The sequence below is a fragment of the Cimex lectularius genome, unplaced genomic scaffold (genome assembly GCF_000648675.2).
Source record: "Cimex lectularius strain Harlan isolate CLEC.00 unplaced genomic scaffold, Clec_2.1 scaffold112, whole genome shotgun sequence".
Classification (NCBI taxonomy): Eukaryota; Metazoa; Arthropoda; class Insecta; order Hemiptera; family Cimicidae; genus Cimex; species Cimex lectularius.
In genome coordinates, this window is record NW_019392699.1 from 509,064 (window position 1) to 529,954 (window position 20,891).

Here is a 20,891-nt window from a genome sequence, read left to right on the forward strand (position 1 = left end):
AATTGGACAAAGTAAAGAAGACAAATATTTTTGGCCTATCCGCTCGTTTCACAAACCGCAGGGAGAGTTAAATTGAAGTCCGCTAGGGTTTCACTCAAAGGTAGTCAAAGTTCAGCGCTAAGGAGGAAAAATTTAGCCGAGTCGAAAGGGGGTGAAAAACGCGTTCGGACGATTTTCGGATGAAATTTGTGATCTTCAACGTTTTTTTAAATTTTTTGATTTTTCGCTTTTTTAAAGTCGCCTTTTTTTCGTTGGAGGGAAACTCGAAGAGGGCAAGCCGTAAAGACGAAAGAGAAATCGGGTTGGCACGACTGGTTCGTCCTTTATCCAAAGGACAACTGGAAAAAAAGTGCAATCTCTCGTGAATTCATTGTTATTAGTTTTTAAGTAAATAATTAATTATTGTTATTTTTTCTATATAGAGTCCGTTGTCCCCGGTGGTCGAAATAGCTTTAAATGTAAGTTGCCGTTGTTATTTGTCGTACGGTTAACGGTAATGGTCGGGTCCCGGATCGTTTTAACAGTTTGCTAATGGCATTCGCCCGTGAAATTTCTTACGGGACAAGCGGAAAATAATAAATTTTAAATTTCGTCTACATATGTTCAGTTTCTGGTCACCCTTTCCGTCTCTTCGGCCTTAACGCAATACTTTGGAAAATACCGTCTAAATTTATTATTTCCGTTTAGTTTTAACCTTTATTCCAACAGCTACTTTTTTTTCTATCTCCTATTATAATTTTGTCTCCTACGAAAAATATAAAAAAATCAGTCGATAACAGTTTTCCTCCTGTCTAGAATGGTTTTAACGAATTCCCGTTCGGATAACTGAAAGAAGAACGGCACTAATAATTGAAGATGGGACACTCGGATCGTTGGCTGTCGGCCCAGTACAATTTGGATATCATGCGCATCCTCGTATAATTCTTTCCAAGGGGTGTATGGATATTTTATGTAAGTATGCAATTTAACAATTAGCCCAGTCAATCATAATTGGCCCGTTTGCACACGGTGTCCGTTTCATAATGTTGCCGTTGTCATGGGCTGTTAGGACGAGGAAGCGATAGGGCCAGTAAAAAAGACACGAAAAAACCCTAAAACCACCACTTTTAAAAATGCACTTTGTTCCCATTTTGTACAATCATCTCAGGACGCATTTATTACTAATTACCAACATGATAAATTGCAAGTTATCGCATTGAATAAGCGAATCATTTGCGAGTATTGTGGTTTTTGTTCAACTTCACTTTTATCCTTCCCAAATTAATTAGTGAATAAATCAAGCAGAAGTCCCCGCTTGAGCCTTGTATGAGATTTTCTCTTAGCCCTGTTGCTCCAAAACAGCTCTCTCGATAGGTTCCACATCAGTATTTTAATATTGTACAATTCTACAAACATGAGGCATGTTACGAAGTAGAATTTCTGGGAACGATAAGATCATTTTTTGTGTCTTGCAGTTTTACAACATTATATTGATTATGCCATGCCCTCTTAAGTTGTATGTGATAGACAAAACATATGTCATACACTGATGGATAAAACGCACCATTCTTAAATTTTAATGCATTTAGGTTTATTTGGAGATTGTGTGATGTAGGTTTTAGAAAAACATTTTCTTTATTGTGCCAACGTTTTGATCTTTATTTAGATCATCTTTGGGGCTCAAAGTGTGTAGATGTGTGTTGTGTTGAGTGTTACACACCTTGAAGATGATCTAAATAAAGATTGAAATGGCACAATAAAGAAATTTTCTAAACCTACATCACACAAGACCACATCTCACGATCTCCAAAAAAATTGTTAATTAACGGTCACTAAATGCAACATATATTTAGGTTTATTCATATTTTGCATACCAAACATAGGTTTGGTTACAAAAATGTCATTTAAAAGGAAAATATTACCCAATTTAAAAAAAATAGTGAGTAAAGTAATGTAAAAAACTTTTGTGTCCCCTTTAATACAGAATATTTCCACCTCTCGCACGAGTCTGTGCCTTTGCATTCCTTGAAAAAGATTTTTGATAAAATCCTGAGGAATTCTTCCCCATTAATCAAGAACAGCTGTTTTCAACTCTTCTAGGTCGTTAAGATCAGGGATTTGCTGTCATACTCGTTGCTTCAATTGGTCACAAATGTGTTCGATTGGGTTTAAAGCTGAACTTAAAGCTGGCCACACCAAGCGCTCAAGTCCAACGTCAATCAGATAGTAATCACAACTCGTGTGCTATTGGGCAAGACTACCTCACTGATGTGGTGGGCAAATGGCACTACATGGGTTTCAATTGTAATTTCCTCTATGATGTTAGGGACCATCCTCAGAACAACCAATTCAGTACGAGTGTTGAAGGAAATACCACCCAGAACATCAATGACCTGCTATGGAATACCATCTGAGGAACCATACAGCATAGACTTTTTTCCTGAGTGTCTCCATATGAAATTTCCATGTGAAGATTTGAGGCCAACTCCAACCCAACAAAAAAAAACCCGCCCAAAAACCCCAAAGGCCAAATCAAAAAGTCCCGGGCGAAATGAAACCCGGACAATTTCCGAACCGGAAGAAAAAAAAGGCCAAAAACCGGGTGCCCGGCCCCGAAGTTATTTTCATTGAGCCTTCTTATATTTCAGACTTGTCTTATAAAATTTCTGATCTCATTTCCTGTAATGCTGCGTTTTTGTAGTGTGATGACAAGATGAATTTACCATCGCTTCTGTCCATAGACCTAGGCCGATCCTATCCTGGCCTGCTAGCAGAAGAGCCTTTCCTATTGTAGTGATTTATATTCAGTCTCCTGGGGACTTTGAGCTGAATCCTTCCACTAACAATGTTTTGACCCTGACACTGTCATACTCAATCAAATGCCTGACAGGAGCCATTGAAAAAGGATTAAGAATAAGAATAGTTTAAAATGAAATCAACTTTAGGCATAGCAGAACAGAAGGGCATAATGCTACTTTTTATGCAAATGGGATTAATCAGTACAAAAGTAAATACAGGAAGTAAATAAAGCATTATTTACTGTTCATTTTGACTATGATCGCTTCTAATTACTTGTAACTAATGGAGAAACATAATCGATTTAATTTTGAATTAAATAGTGGTGTGTTAAATTTGTCCAACAGTGTATATTCCTCAGATTGGGAAAAAAAGGAGCTTTTTAAATGGTTTCATTTGACATTGATTTTCACATAAGTGCTCATAAATGGTGGTTAACTTCTGCTGTATGATATATCTCGCTGGTAATTTAGCTAAACGATCAAATTGTTACTCGTACATACAAAGTAAAAGCAATAAATATATCAGAACTTAATTTGTTAGAACTATTTCAATGTTTCATCAGTAGGTGGTCAAATCCCATTTTACAATATGTATATACTGTTGGAAATTTTAAAACATCTTAGAATACCAATTTTTGTTTTATTTTTACTTGCATAAAACACTACATTTTACTGTTGATTTGTTTGGCCTTATTGTGCAAGAGCATATTTGTACAAAACAAGTCGTTCATCTATTGTGGTTCAATTCTTTTTTACAATAATATCTTGATAGTATTTTGGCACAACCTATGATGAAATTGTTACTTGTAAAAATTAAAATATGTTGAGACATAGCTGCATGAAAATGTAACAATAGTTTTATAAACATAACATATTTTTACCCTTTTTGTTTCATATTATTTTCTCTTTGTAATTTATACTTAAAACATACATAATCAACATAGGTGAAAGTAGCTTATTTCCATAATTGTAAATTCCAGTAATTTTACTCTTCAAAGGCGGTTGGATTTGATTTAACATGGCTCTCATTCGTAGTTTGATCTTAAACTTCTATCAGACTTTCCTCACAATTATGGAAGTAAGGCTATAATTTAGCATTAAGTTTCCTTGAAGATTATCAAACCTTTGCTCTTAAATAGTGTTCATAATTCATATTTTATGGTGTATTGGTTAATATATAAGCTGTGTTTCCATTTACTTTCATTTAAATATGATGTTGTTAAGGTTACTTTTTAAAATGTGGCCAAATTCCATTGTACAATATATCTCGTTGATAATTTGGCTTCACTGTTCAAATAGATTGCCATCTTTGTGAAAGTAAGGCAAACCTTAAGATAGTGAATTAATGGTACAAACTACAGTTCATAGTTTCTCATGTACAGTGTGCATTGCAATATACATATATAATGCTAGGCAGGTAAAATAATCAGGCTTCATTTCAATAGTAATTAATTTCATAAATTTGCATTTAAATAGTTCAAAATCCAAACTATAATATAAGTATGTTTGCCACAACAGTCTTCAATCAATTTTTTGTTTTTGTTTCATCAGTATAAAATTAAGGCCAAAATGTGAATTTGCTTAATCATTAATAAATGATCTTTACTTATGTTATGGTTGTATGACCTGCGTGATTAAAATTGCATTAATTGAAAGAAACTTTTTATTTTTTACTACTTATTGGTTAGGTCCTCTCTGTGTAATCGAATAGTGTAGGATGGGCAAACTACAGCCTGCAGTCTAATTGTATTTGCATGGAAAAGTAAATCGAATTGGGATAGCCTCTGTATCGAAATAGCCAATATACATGGATTGGGGAGTACTTATTGAATCCGAATTACTCACATTACAGGCATTACACATTAATCGAAACTCGTTTAAGATAGGTTTTTTCACAGAAACAAACTCAACTTGAAAAAAAAAAGAAAAAAAGTTGACAAGTAAATTTATTACATTCAGTTCAGAATGTTATAAATACATATATTATATTAGAAAATAAAGGCAGATAACATGACGCACCAAAATCTGGGCTGAGGCCTTCACTCCCTATTGACTGCACAAAGCAATTAAATAAATTTAAAAAATCAATCAATTCCGTCGTATGTCTTCATACTTTACAATTTTTATTATGTATCTTATTAATATGATTCAGTTGTTGAAAATGGATGTTGTTTGAAAATTTTGAAAATTTGGATGTTGTGGCATTAATTTTTCAACCCTACCATACTTTGCATAAAAATTAAATTAATAATTACTTTAGTTAATATTACCAATTAAAGATATAACAGATGAAAATAATTTGTAACTAATTATTCTTTTTATCTAAGGTTTTTGGTTAAGATGAAATATTAGCATCACAAGCGTGATTCGAACTCACAACCTTCAGCTCAATGTGCCATTGCTTTAACCACTTGAGCTCAAGACACTAATATTTCATCTCAACCAAAACCTTAGATAAAAAGAATATTTAATTGGAATAATTAATAAGGTCAATTATGACCTCTAAGCAATATAATTTGTAACCATAAAGTAAAACAAGTTTGTAATATTTTATAATGATTTTTATGTTTTAGTATTTTAATTACTAATTAATTATGTCAGTATTGGACATTAAAGTAGCATGAATACATATAAACTTTTTTTTCTGTAATATAGTTAAATTATGATTGTCATAATTCATGTAACAGAATGTTGCTATTAAAAAAGGAATTTTTCTACAAAACTGCAAATTTAACACTGTTTATCTAGAATAGTAGAAGGCATAATTTAAAATTAACTTTTATTAAATTGTTTTTTTTTTGTTGATTTCAGAATGTCGGTCAAAATGGCAACAAGTCGTAGTCAGACTAGCGGGGTGAAACAAACCGAGCTAGACCAGATCTGGGATGATCTACGACAAGGGATAGAACAGGTGTATAATAGGGAGTTCATGTCCAAACCGAGATATATGGAACTTTATACGTATCCTTTAACGTCTAAATGTACAATTTTCATTTTTAATTAATTTATTTTTTAAATAAGAAAGTCAGCAATATTTATAATTTAATTCAATTTATAAATAAATTTTTAAATGTTATGGTACACAGGAGATGTTGAAATGTCACGGTAGTTAAAGATTGTATTATTCTTGGTGGTATTACAGTGGTAAATTATGAAAAGTAAAGTTGAGATGAAAAGTTAAGTTAGAGTCTGGTTCAAACCAACTTTCAAATAGGAGGCATTGAGCCTTATATATAATTTCAGTCTTCCGAGCGCAACTTATCTCAACTTACTTTAATATTATTGCTATTAAATTAGATCTATCCTTTTTCTGCCAATATTTGAAATTTGTGGCATCATATAGTTGTATAAATAATCAACATAATTAACAGAAAACATTGTTAATCTTTGTAAACATCACTAATTATCAGTTAGTTTGTATTAAAATACTATTAGTTTTACTCGTTATAGTGAACTAAATTATGAAACCAAAGTTCAGATAGAAAAGTTAGTATCACGAGCGGGATTCATATCATAATTCTCTGCTCTGTACTATTGAACTACCATGATGTTCGGTCCCCTGCCATCTCAACCTACAACTATTTTCTGCTCGCGACACTAATTAGAATGTAATTCAATACAAGGACTGGTTCCAATTACATACAATTTTTTATCATCAATATTATTATTACTTCACACAAACTTCCCCAAACTAGGAATTATAATCAGCCCTCTCACGCCGGAAATATCTTCTTTTTGCAAGTACATGTATTTAGTTCAGACGAACAACTGTATCCCAGCTAGCTGGGATTCTTAGGGAACATAACCATGGCCTTGCAAAACTCTAACATTCAAAGTAGCTCTTAATCTTATATAAGTCTAATGAAGTGGAGCGTCACAAAACACAGTTGAGTCTTGAGAGCCATGATGTCCCCTTTTGACCAAGATCAAATAAATGGGTGGCAGTCCTAATTTTCACTGAGTAGAGGTGCAAAAATCTGTGGTCCTTTGTGAAAGAGAAACTTTCAAAGAAGAAACAAACCTTATGAAGAAAATGTACTTATATAGTTCCCCAAAATGGGTTACTAAAATAATTTCAAATGAGAACAGAACAGGGGATGTGATGATGAGGTGGAAGGTAATTTCAACATTAAAAAAAATTAAAAAAATAAAAATTAAAAAAACCCAGGGCAAAGGAATGTATGCAGAATTTCCAAATAACTGTGATAAAACAGAGAATGTAAACAATTTTTGTATCATTTATCCATAAAGGATTAAATTGCATACTTAGCCCTACCTTCCTACTTGTTGACATTAAAAAAATTATATGAATGAACCACGGGAAGTTAGACTTACGATTTTAGTCAGTCTGTCTCTCTGTACATCGTCCACAGCACCACATACTACTCCATTTCATGTTATTTCTCCAAATTTTATTTCTACACGGTGTTCACTAAAACATATACTTCTCTCAATTTTTAATGGTTGGATCAATTAAGATCGAGCGAGGACCAATGAATCTGTTTTCAGAGACCACATCGAACCTGACCTCATATGTCTGGATGATTTCTAAATAAAGGAGAAAAAGGTAAACCTTGAAATATTTTCTTGGTTCCTCGTTTCACCCTTCTTTATGGCTGAAAACATCTTCAGGGCATAACAGTATAGTTTTACTGTCAGTTCTAAATGGGTGAATTACTCCGATGGGGATTGACAGCAGTGTCTGTGAACGAAGGGGGTTCTGTTATAGATGGTTAAATGTACCGAATGTTTTTTTTAATTGTTTTTTTTTGGGGGGGGATGCAAAAATTGTTCATTAAGGGAGGGAAGGGTTTCACTATACCAACAACTCGATTGTTAGTGATGTTCACATACTTTGATAAAGCACCTTGCTAATTACATTAATCATTTAGCCAAAGGTGGCTGTTACATTATTTTTGGTGTAGTTTGTTTATTGTTAAAATGTGCACATAATTAATTTAAGTAATTATTAAATGCATTAATTTAAATAAAGCAACCAGAGTTTGATTTTCTACTTGTCATAAGAACGTTTCTGAAAAGGAAAAAATATAATTGTTGCATGGTTGAAAAAAAAATTAAGAAATTCCTTAACTTGATTCCTTTGCAGACACGTATATAATTATTGTACAAGTGTACATCAACAAGTGAGCAGGTCTTCTTCTTCTAAAGGAAAGAAAAACCAAGTAAGCCTTCATGGTATATCTATGTATTATAATTACAAAAACCGTAAATACTTTGATAACTTTTATTTGAAAATAGGTGTCTGGTGGAGCACAATTGGTTGGATTAGAGTTGTATAAATGCCTTCGGGATTTTTTAAGGAATTATTTAGTAACTTTACTAAGGGTATGTAGGTCGATTTTAAAAATTTAATTTTTTCAACTTGAATACAATTTGTTTTTGCAGGATGGTTTGCATCTAATGGATGAAGATGTGCTTCAGTTTTATACAAGACAATGGGAACAGTATCAGTTTAGTTCAAAAGTTCTGAATGGAGTTTGCTCTTATTTAAATAGGTCTGGATAGTTAACTAAAGTGAAATTAATTTTATATTGATTGTGAATTTCAATTTATAGGCATTGGGTGAGAAGAGAGTGTGAAGAAGGTAGAAAAGGAATTTACGAAATTTATCAGTTAGCTTTAGTGACTTGGAGGGATAATTTCTTTAAATTACTCAATCGACAGGTAGTCAATTTTTATTATTTTCATCATTAGTATTTTTTTTTAAATTACATGATTAAAGTAGATTTTATATTATATAATTGTAGGTTACTAATGCTGTTCTGAAACTAATTGAAAGGGAAAGAAATGGAGAAACAATAAACACAAGGCTTGTGAGTGGTGTAATTAATTGTTATGTTGAATTAGGTAAATTATTATTTTTTGTATTAGCTATGGTGTATTCAACTAAAGTTGTTCATTTACAGGCCTAAATGAGGAAGATCCTTCGGCAAAAGGACCAAACCTTAGTGTCTACAAAGAATCATTTGAAAATGTATTTTTAGAAGACACAGAGCGATTTTATGCTAAAGAAAGTACTGAATTCCTCTGTCAAAATCCTGTGACAGAGTATATGAAAAAGGTTGTTAAATTCTCGTTTAGTTAGAACGCAATCTGTGTTTATTAAAAACTATAACTTTTTTTTAAAAAATAAACTAGGCTGAATTAAGATTGGCAGAAGAGCAGAAACGTGTTCAAGTGTATTTGCACGAGACGACATCAGATCGTTTGGCGAAAACGTGCGAGAGGGTGATAATCGAAAAGCAAATGGAGGTGCTCCATGCAGAATTCCAACATCTTCTCGATGCCGATAAAAACGAGGATTTAGGCAGGATGTATCAACTTGTTGCGAGGATACCGGACGCACTTGGAGAGTTACGGTCTTTACTTGAAGCTCACATAGCCAATCAAGGCCTAGATGCCATCGAGAAGAGTTTAGACACGGCTTCTAGTGTAAGTATTGTTTCCCAACAATTGTTTGTTGAACGTTTAAAAAATGAACCGCAAGAATAGCCCGTTTAGTTTCATTTGTACTATTTTTTTGTTAATTAATTTTTATTTTTATTTAATAATTCTGCTATTAATTAATCACCTCCCTTAATGGACAATTGTTGCATTCCCTAAAAAGATAGGATATATATACATTTTAAACTTCTCCATACTGGCCACAGATACTAACATCAATACCCATCAAAATAATTAACCCTTCCAGAACAGACATAAACAGTAAAAATATAAATATTAAAAGAATTATTTTGATTGTTTGAGTTAAAAATGAATCGCTAAGGTGAACAAATTAAGATTGCATCACGAAGATCAAATATGTCTTGAAATAATTTTTTCTTTTATCTAACAGGGGGACGACCAGCTTGGTGTGTCACAGATTTGGGCCAAACCTTTTTTTGGTGATTCTGTACTCCAAAATATCGGACGTGAATCCGCCACTCTTTTGAATAGGTCGGTCCTGGTTTTGCCCAAAAAAATTTGAAAGCTGAAATTGTCCAAAATTTAATATTTTTCAGAATTTTTTATGTAGATTGCAATAATACTTTGGTAAAAGCTAACAAAGTTTATCAATGATAAATTTTATTTAAAAAAGAAAATGGTCAAAATTGAATTTGTTTTTTAGCTATAAACCAGGGCTATTCAAAAGACATGGCGGATATGTGTCTGATATTTTGGAGTTAGAATCATTAAAAAAAGTTCGGTTTAAATCCATGACCCACTAACCCAGTCATCTCAATGTAAATTTTTTTAAAAAATTAATTAATTTTTTATTATTTTTATTGTAAACTTACATTTTTATTTATTTGTAAGTTTCATTGAAACATATAAAATATTATCATTCATTTTTTTAATTTAATGTAGATTCCAAGCAGTTCATTATTATATATATTTTTTCTTTTTCTTCTGATTTTTTCCCCCCGAATAAACCCTAATTAAAATTAAAAAATTAAAAATCCATTTAGGAAAAGAAGAAAAAAAATTAATTAATTTTTGTTTACCATTTTATTTTTTTTTATTGTAAACATGTTTTTATTTATTTATAAGTTTCATTGAAATATATAAAATATTATCATTCATTTTTTTTTATTTATTGTAAATTCCAAGCAGTTGATTATTATATATATTTTTTCTTTTAATTCTTCTGAATTTTTTTTTCCGAATAAACCCTAATTAAAATAAAAAAAATAAAAAATTCCATTTAGGAAAAGAAGAAAAAAATTATGCATATATTTAATAGTTTACATAATGAACAATAGTTATCTTGATTAAAAATAATAAACTTCTCCTGAACCAATACTCATTAACCGTAATTTTTACCTACTTATCATTATACTTTTTATTATTTGTTTTATTTAATCAGTTTCAAATGTTCCTTGTCAAATATAAAAAAAAAAATTCATGCTGTGTATTTTTTAATTTATAGGATCCTAAGACTTACGTTTCTACGATTCTCGGAGTACACAAGAAATACAACGCTCTTGTAATAACTGCATTCAATAACGATACTGGCTTTGTGGCTGCATTGGACAAAGCCTGTGGTAAATTCATTAATAATAACGCTGTAACCCGGATGGCAGGATCTAGTTCTAAGAGCCCTGAACTGCTAGCTAAGTTCTGTGATATACTGCTCAAAAAGTCGTCAAAGAATCCTGAAGAAGCGGAACTCGAGGATACCCTTAATCAAGTTGTAAGTACGCTTTTACAAGTTTTGAAGTTTTCACGACTAAATTAACTTTTTCCCTATTTTTATTTTAAGATGGTGGTTTTTAAATATATCGAAGATAAAGATGTTTTCCAAAAGTTTTATTCAAAAATGTTGGCAAAACGATTAGTCCAACATATGTCTGCCAGTGATGATGCAGAAGCTAGCATGATAAGTAAATTAAAACAAGCATGTGGCTTTGAGTATACTAGCAAACTTCAGAGAATGTTTCAGGTAGGTTTGTAAAGTTACTTGTTTTTATCAATTTAATTAAGTATCAATTAAATTTGTTTAGGACATTGGAGTGTCAAAAGATCTGAACGAACACTTTAGAGCTCATCTTTTAAATTTAAATGAGCAGCCTGATATAGATTTTAGTATTCAAGTGCTTTCCTCTGGCTCTTGGCCTTTTCAGTTAAGCCATAACTTTTCTTTACCCACAGAAGTATGGTCATTTTTATATATTTATAATTTAAAAAAATATAAAAAAAATATTTTCTAATTGAATATTTCCTCCAGTTGGAAAGGAGTGTTTCCAGGTTTACGACTTTCTACAGTAGCCAGCATTCAGGGAGAAAACTTAACTGGCTTTATAATATGTCGAAAGGTGAATTAATAACAAATTGTTTTAAAAACAGGTACGTTATGGTCGTCTACGTTGTCAATATCTTATTACTAGTGTATCATTGTAAGATAAATGAAATTTTCAAATGAAAGTCATTATGTGTCAATAGAAACGTTTCCCTGTATGTTTCAGGGTTTTCCGGTTAAAATAGAGTTTTACAAATGGTGATTTATCTAATTTGAAAAACAAGAACTTGGCCAAGGCCTCTTGAACACCTGGTCATAAAGCTGGAGGTTCAATCATGAAGTGTACGAAGGGTTTACTTTCTATTGTCACAGTTATAGACTTTTCTAAATTTATTAACACGTTCAATGCGTGGCGCATTTTCCAAAATGTTTCAAGGTGTACATTCTTTTTATGATTTAAACATTTTTTTAGCTTTTATGCTTTTACAATTAAAAAAATTGTCAGCAATATCTTGAGTAAAATTTAAATTTTAAAGAGACTTAAGGTCTCATTTAAAAGCTCAAGATGTACTGAACATTTAATCAGCCAGGTTCCAATCTGAGTGAGCGAGAATTGCAGAGCAAATGCCAAAAAAACAGATTCAAAAATTGCCCGTCAATTCCATCATGTGTATGTGTGAAAATGAATAGTCAGCCATATATCATTTTTACGCCACTTCATAAAATTTACCCGTTCAACTGCCCTTCTTGTGCCAGCTGTTGGCAACTGCCTTTAAACACCTTTTGCCTTTAAAAACTCCTTTTTAATTTTATTAATTCTTTCTGTTTCCTTTCATATTCATTGTCAGTTGTGACGTCGATCATTCGACGGCACGACAAATAAGGGTCCAACACTTCTAAAACTTGGGATAGTAAAGGGTAGAGGAAAATTAAAATAAAACAAATAAAAGCACACTTGCTGAAAATAAACCGACTGAAAACAAAATATATTTACAAGACATATATATACAAGTTAAACCAAAATTATAACAAAGGGTAACTAAGACGTTTAACTCTTCTCCCCAACTCCAACCTGCAACCACACAACGATACAGCACAATCGCTCAACTCACCCTGGTGGTAACTAAATTATGGTAAAATTTACTTTAGCTTCGAGCAACCATTATCGAGTCTGGAACACACCTAATCTCTTTTTTCCAGTTCAACTCCAACATCTCCCCTCAGCATTCTAATGTTTACAAAAGTGACTGAAAGTGTCATCCTCAAAATGTGAGGGTGACACAGTCTAGGGTCAGCTGCCGGACAATCCATTGCCCTGCATCCAATATTAAATTTGAAGTGTTTATGGTTGCTCTACGAAAGATAAATTTTTGTAGACGTTTTTATTTTTGTTGTTATTTATTTTATTTTGAAGAGTGTCCTGGAGACGAGTAAGTCTTCACCGGGTGAGTCAACTATGTCTATAGAGTTCAGTTCAGGAGATGCCCAGAAGATACCCAAATACCATTCTTGGCCTGAGTCGAAAGGTATTTTATTTTGGAATCCAAATCACAGACTTTATCTGGCCAGGTTTAGGGCGGGTTTTGGGCATCAACAGGCCTTTTAGGCCAAAACTCTAAAAGATAGCAGCTTCTTTCAGTTACAATCATTCTTTTTTAATTGGATATGTTATATAATTTTTTCTATTAACAATACAATGTCTCTTTTTGGCTTCCATTAAAAGTAAGGAGAATTATTTCTTTTTTTTTAGGCCGAAACTAAATGTAAAAGTTTTACTTCACTACTTTGAATGAGAAAGATTAAAGTTTAACTTTTTAATAGCAAATTAAATGTTATGGTTAACATGTGGTGTTTAGTGACCGTTAGCTAATGATTGTTCGGAGATCTTGAGATGCGGTCTGGTGTGATGTAGGTTTTAGAAAAACATTTTCTTTATCGTGCCAACGTTTCAATCATTATTGAGATCATCTTCAGGGCTCAAAGTGTTTTTATTCTGTGTAGATGTGTCATTTTTGTGAGTCGTGTTGAGAGTGCCCAAGTTATAGTTAACTACATTCCCTAAAATGATCATTCTAGTATGTTATTGTATCATTTGTAAGCTAGTCCTATTAGCAGAATAACAATGAATGTTGTTAAAATTAGTCATGTTTTTATTGACGATATTTTGAAGGTGATAATTATAGGTAAAATGATGGTAATTTCTATGTCAAAGACTAAGAATTCAAAAAAAAACTGCAGTTATCGGGATTTCATGTGGGAATATTTTGAACTCAATTACGTGTCTATTGCACCCTGCCCTGCTCAGTACATTATACCACATCACATAGTTACCAAAGAATCTAGTTCTAAACGCAAGTAGTATTTAATGCCTCTGTTCCTGATGCTTTACGGGCGATCGGAACGAGTGACTATTAAAAGTCCTAAATTACAAATGGATATTGGCAGCATTTTAATGTCCTTCTGCCTCCGTCACATTGCATTGTCCTGTGATATTCAGAAAACGCATCGCCAAATTCTTACTCCTGAACAGAGAAAATTTCTGCATGTATTCTGGCATCCTTCTCCCAAGGACATTGTCTTAGAATATGAACTGTCACACTCCCCCCGCCATTCAAGCTCAATGCGTAATGCATACTTCAACAACTAGTCCATGAATTATTGCCGCATCTGATGTGATCCTTGTGAGCATACTGGGCTGACGCCATCAAGTCGGCAATTATCTTGTGTGATGAATTAAGTGCTTTGTTAAAATTAGGTGGCTTCCACTGACGCAAACGTTATGCCAGTCATCCTGAAGTTATTGGCATCCTTCCCTGCCGACCTCTTGGTCCCTTTATTATTTTCCGATGAGGAGCAAACCCTAACAATATTGGGTTTGAATTGGTATCCCAAGAATAATGCTTTCTTTCATCATGCGTGCTTTCGATCTGAATGGATATCTCGCATCCTTTGTTTTGGCAATGAAGATAGTTTTGCAACAATTTTAATCTTGTTAATTCTTTCCGTTTCCTTCCATATTCAATGTCAGCCTAAAGCCAGCCGCCAGACAATCTGTTGCTTAGCATCCAATAGTAAGTCCTATTTAGAAGAGGTAATCGATTTCGAAAACCTTCTTGGCCCACTGGGCCGAAAGGGCCTTTCAAATGATTTTAGAAACTTTTGAAAACATTGAAAAAACAGATGAAGTTTAAAGAAAAAGAGAAAACTAAATAAATAAATCTTACCCAACCCTGAAACCAGGCTTCTAGAGAGATTCAGGCGCCACACTTCCCAATAGGGAATACGAGCTATAAACTAGCATCCAGCAGACTTGTCTAATCGTCAAAAAATTTATTCAATAGAACTCACCTCACCAAAAAACACTAGACTGATAAAGGGACATCCTAGCTTCCACAACACACCACTATCTTGCACTTATTATATCAATACACCTCAAAACTTTGTTTTTTTCCCAGAGCAGAAATTCTTGCTTGTTACAAGTTTTATAGTCAGGTGATCTATCCTATCTTCTATTTCGGTAAATATTTTTATTTTTATTATGTTATTTCGGAGTGTCCTGGAGAAGAGTCAGTCTTCACCGGGCGAGTCGATTACGTCTACCTAGTTCAAGAGGCTTGGCTGAGCCCAAAGGTATTTTATTTTGGAATCCAAATCACTCTATCTGGCCAGATTTTAGGGCGGGTTTTTGGCTTCAACGGGGCTTTAAGGCCATAAAAGGGTAGCCTGGAATGGGCATGTGCTTGACGCCATGCTTACAGGTAATTCAATTCTTTTACTTATTTCTTTTTTATCCGTGATTCTCTTGTTTGTGACCGACCAGTGGCCCTAACATATGACAAGCGCACTGAACGTGTTAATAATAAATAGTGTAATATTCAATTGTAATTGACAAAACGTATTATTTTTCTTTATTTGATCAATTTAAAGTTATTTCTTCTCATTTTACTAACAGAAAATATTTCACACAAATTAAAGATTGTATGTAATATCCTAAAATAGGAGATTGGAACTTAATTTTAAGTTTTTGCACTCTGTTTAAATACTGTTCATTAATTACATGAAATTATGCTACAGTTATCTAGCAGTGAACACATGTATGGTACATTGTGTTCATACCTTGCACCGCTTCGGTGGAGTTTCCATTTAGAATACAAAAACTAAATAGGCATAAGAGGTCTTAGTTTGTAAATCCCCCATGTACTTATACATGCTTTGTTTTGATTATCAAATATGTCTTTATATTGATTTTGTTTGTGATTTTATTTAGTTTGTTTAAATATAACATAATCTATAAAATAATAAGAGATTATAAGTTAAGTGAACTATTTCCATTTTAGATATACATTGCAAGCTTCCACACTTCAAATGGCCGTATTGCTTCAGTACAACACATCTGATTCATGGACAGTGGCTCAGTTGTCAGAAAGCACTCAGATCAAGACTGATTTTCTTCACCAAGTCTTACAGATTCTGTTAAAAGCAAAATTGTTACATACTGATGAAGAGGAAGATGCCGAATTGCAACCTGGTTCCGTCCTGTCATTGTATACTGGATATAAGAAGTATGATTTTTTTAAAAACTATTTCAGCATTTTTTTAGCCCAGCAATATTAGAAGAAAAAAATAGATTTGACCTTGTTATACAGTTTTGTATGTAGGTATTATTAAAAAAAATTAAATTGGGGAAAACCATTTAAAATAAAATAGTATTTTAATTTTAATTAATTGTACTTTTAATCTAAGGTCTTGGTTGAGAAGAAAAAGTAAGTGCCATAGTGGGATTGAACCCACGACCTTCGGCTCAATACAAAGCTGCTCTAACCATTTGAGCTATCATGACTTTGATCCACTCGGACATCAACTCCTCATCTCAACCTACAACCTTTCAAATTTTCCCTATTTTTGCCTTATTTGGAAATCCTGCTTGTGACACTTGCTGTGTCATCTCATCCAAGACTTTACATTAAAGTATAAATAATTAAAATAATTATGGTTAATTACAGCTATTAAATACATACATTATATGTAATAATTATTTCTTTTAAAAATTGTATTATAAGGACCTAACTATTTGGAACTAATTACTTAACAAATTATTTTTAGCATTCAATGTAGTATAAAATTGAAATAGAAAAATATTTCTATGAGTGATTTAGTGAAAATTAACTTTTTCCGATGGAGGTCTTGTTCGAAAGGGCTTAGGATGCCCTGTACACCACAAAATCTGCCGGGTCACAGTTTGTTGTTTTCAACAATCTGGATTTCTAGCTTACAGCTCATCAGATTTCAAGCTTATAAATCACAAGGTTGAAAGAATTTACAACCATGATTCTCGACGTGAATTGTATGAGTGAACCCCGCCGATCCCCCGCCAGTGCAATGTCTCTATGAGAAGCTGGTTTTTAACGCTGCTCGATTTTGAACGTGCACAAAACGGGAATTATAACAGAAATAAATATTAAATTAATAAATACTGTAAGAAAAAATTATAAATTTGTAAGTATTTTTATTAATTAATTAATTAATAAACTGGTTTCAACAAAGGGAGGGGTTGGTTTGAGAAATTTGGAATTAAAAACTGTAAAATTGAACATGGAGATAAATGCCTTAATAGTGTAATAGATTTTAATTTACCTCCTATTTTAAATATATACCAAAATAATATTTGTTGTACAAATTAATCAAATTATTGAATTTATTGTAATTTTTATTAATTAATTAATAAAAAAACGTACAATTAACGTATTTACAATTATTTTCTTACAGTATTTATTAATATAATATTTAGTTGTGTTATAATTCCTGCTTTCGTTCAACAATGAGCAGCATTAAAAATCAATTTCTCATTGATACAGAATTGTTCACTCTTGCAATTCATGCCAAGAGATGTAAATTCCTTCAAATCTGGATTGTCGAAAGCGACATACTCCACCATTTATCATTTCTATTAAATTTACCGGGTTTCAATCCGCTCCAATAACGCATAGAAATCGGACAGAAGAATACAGGCAACTTGTTAAAATAGCCCTATAACATAACATAGGCCAAAACAGTCCGATTGTCCGAGGTCGTGGGTTCGAATCTTGCTCATGACACTGACTTTTTTATCTCAACCAATACCTTTTATAAATATTAATTAATTGAAAAATGTTAATTGGTTTATCGGACCACGAAAACTAGTGAATTTTTTTCCGTGGCCATTTCATTTGTCACCAAGAATTAAACAATTACACATTTCAAAAATGGCAAAAAGGAGGGAAAATTCGAGAGGTGAGGTTGAGATGGGAAGTTTGTGTCCGAGCGGATCGAGGTCATGATAGCTCAAGTGGTAGAGCAGCAGCGTATTTAGCCGAAGGTCGTGGGTTCGAATCCCGCTTGTGACACTGACTTTTTTAACTCAACCAATACCTTTCATAAATATTAATTAATTGAAAAACATTAATTGGTCAATCGGACTACGAACTGTAATGGATTTAGTAATTAAACTGAAGTATATCTTCACGAAAACTCTCCATGGCCATTTCATTTGTCACCAAGAATCAAATAGATTACACGACATTTGAAAAATGACAAAAAGGAGGGAAAATTCGAGAGGTTAGGTTGAGATAAGAAGTTGGTGTCCGAACGGATTGAGGTCATGATAGCTCAAGTGGTAGAGTAAGTAGCTGAAGGTCGTGGGTTCGAATCCCGCTCGTGACACTGACTTTTTTATCTCAACCAATACCTTTCATAAATTAGTTTATTTCAATGTGGTTTTAGTCTTAGTTCATGAGCTTCTATTCATTTCTTTATTTTGCTTTCAGCCATGCTGAATGTAATGTGTTAAACATACTATCTCTAGTTGTATCATCTTAAAAGATTGTATCCTAGGTTTCTAAAGCTCTGTAATTAAGTTGATAATGGCTTTCTATTAATAACAGCTACGGTTTTTTCAAAACTAAACTCCAGTTATAATTTTAGTGTATTTTCTTGTCATTTTATTTCAGTGTTTTTCTTCTGTTTATAGCAAAAAACTAAGGGTAAATATAAACATGCCAATGAAGGCAGAATTGAAATTGGAGCAGGAGACAACTCACAAGCATATAGAGGAAGATAGGAAACTACTGATTCAGGCGGCAATCGTAAGGATAATGAAAATGCGAAAACAGCTGAAGCACCAACAGTTAGTGGCGGAAGTTTTAAATCAATTATCAACTAGGTTCAAGCCGAGAGTCCACATTATAAAGGTGAAGTATCAGTACCGATTGGGAATCTTTTATTTATTTTTTTACTCTATGTGCTAACCTGGAGGTGGTTCTCTTTTTCAGAAATGCATCGATATACTTATAGAAAAAGAATACTTAGAAAGAACGGAGGGTCAGAAAGACACATACAGTTACTTGGCGTGATCCATGCATGTATCAACCATGACTAAAACCCCTCATGATTTTTGTACAAAGTTCACTTTTTTTTCCATTACCATCAAAGTATGTTTACATCATTAAGCCTTCTGTTTTGTTAAAATATTTTATTGTGTTGAAATACCTATTATTTTGTTAACAAAAATATTGTTTTTATTTTTACATTAACTTATATAACAAATAATGATGTAAAAGAAACTACTTGGACTAAACTAAAAGTTATGCTTTTACTAAAAGTAAAACAAATTTAAAAAAAGTAACAAACAACAATAAATTTCTTTTTTAAATGAATTGTGGTAATTAAAGTTTTTTCCTTTTTTTCTTCTTGTTTTCTCTTGTCTGTTCTCTTTACATTCGACACGCAATAAATGGTGAAGGGGATTGATTTTATGTAGTTACATATTTTTTATAATTATTTTTAAAAGTTGTGTAGCCAGGTGAATTAAATTTACTGAAATAAGAAAATATTGTCTTTGTACCTAATGCGGCAATTAAAAGTTGAAAAGCTAAACTTTGTTTTATAATAACAAAGTTAAAATAGTAGAAACAATATTTGTCACAAACGATTTGTTTTACTTTTTTATATATATTTTTTTTCCATTTTTGACAAAACAGGGCGGCCTAAATTATGTAAACATGTAGTACTTCTTTTAAAAATAAAAGAATACAACCTATTGTAAACATCTTTTATGATTTGAAATGAAAAAAAAAAATTACATGTGAATTATGGGATTAAATGAACTATGAATGGTTTCTTTAGGCGCAGGTTAAAAGATGCATTAAACGACGATAAAGTAGCTCTCACCTTAACATTTAACACACGTTGCAAATAAACATTTAAAAAAAAAAACAATAAATAGGGTGAAAAGTTCAGACGAATTGGGGCATTTAAAATTGTAAATTTTACGTTTTAATTTAAACATTTTCAGAAGTTTCTTTGTAATGATATTTTATCTGGTTGTTAAAAAGTAAGATATTTTTAAAAAAGCCATTACAAAATTATAAATTAAAAACTATACTATTTGAAAGCAGCCAATCTTTCTGAACTATTCTTTCGCTCTATGAGTACTTGTAGTATAGTAATACCCCAAAAAATTATGTGCTTGAAATAATAATTATTGCAGTTGGGTCACATTCCTTCAATGTCGCTTAACAAAAAGGGAGAATAAATAAAAATACAAACAAAAAACCATTAAAATAAAAATAGATGTTTTGAAAACAGTACTTATACATATTTTTATTGATAAGGTTTACCCATAAAAATGTTGTTTATATTTTATTACAACCTATTTGTAATGTAAACATTTATTCCCCGTTGTCTTATAATTCTGTAAATAAAATTAAAATATATTTAAAAAGAAAATTTTAAAAAATATACATATATATAATCCCACATTATTAGATTGTTTGTACTTTGATATAATGTGTATATAATGTTAACATATACGTGAGAAATGTATGTATTAAGCAAAATTCAGATACTAAATTTAATTATTTTTTTTTAATCTCCTTGATTACTTTTGCTTATAATTTAGTTTTAAATTCTGAATTTTTTTATAATAAACTAAATTTAATATTGATAGTTAAAAATATGACAATACATACAAACATGTTGAAAACCAAAAACCTGTTGAAAATAATTGATAAAATTGGATTGTTTGCAGCGAAATCAGGGCATGGAAATTTATTTTTATTTTTTTTTAACAGAAGTTTATTCGCCCCACGTTTATAGCACTGTGATCTATTGAGTTTGAAAAAGAAAACGCAAACTAATATTGTATCTGCAACTGATCAGCAGCACATTTCATGAGCATATGCTTTACAAAACAAATACAAATACTATGATTTTTGTTGTTCATTTTTTTTGTTTTCAAAAAATCAAAAACTATATTAGCGATACCGAAATGAAACTCGCATGATTTCAGTACTTTTCTAAATTCACTAATTTCGTGGTCCGCTTGACCAATTAAGCAT

At 32.0% G+C, this 20,891-nt stretch overlaps 1 protein-coding gene across 2 annotated transcripts; it reads left to right on the forward strand.

The window, feature by feature from the left end:
• LOC106664545 (cullin-1) lies at nucleotides 1-19,842 on the forward strand. Of its 2 annotated transcripts, none has more exons than XM_014390361.2 (17): nucleotides 1-100; nucleotides 796-951; nucleotides 5,589-5,738; nucleotides 7,885-7,960; nucleotides 8,037-8,123; nucleotides 8,184-8,293; nucleotides 8,354-8,462; nucleotides 8,546-8,645; nucleotides 8,705-8,859; nucleotides 8,937-9,230; nucleotides 10,708-10,971; nucleotides 11,041-11,220; nucleotides 11,282-11,431; nucleotides 11,506-11,624; nucleotides 15,855-16,079; nucleotides 18,524-18,743; nucleotides 18,825-19,842. In XM_014390361.2, exons 3-17 carry the CDS (start codon nucleotides 5,590-5,592, stop codon nucleotides 18,903-18,905), a joined length of 2,319 nt encoding a protein of 772 aa, XP_014245847.1. In that variant the 5' UTR covers nucleotides 1-100; nucleotides 796-951; nucleotide 5,589; the 3' UTR covers nucleotides 18,906-19,842. The 2 variants fall into 2 exon arrangements, with proteins under 2 accessions (XP_014245847.1, XP_014245846.1); XM_014390360.1 differs by lacking the exon at nucleotides 1-100 and adding an exon at nucleotides 313-458.
• The last annotated feature ends 1,049 nt before the right edge of the window (nucleotides 19,843-20,891 follow it).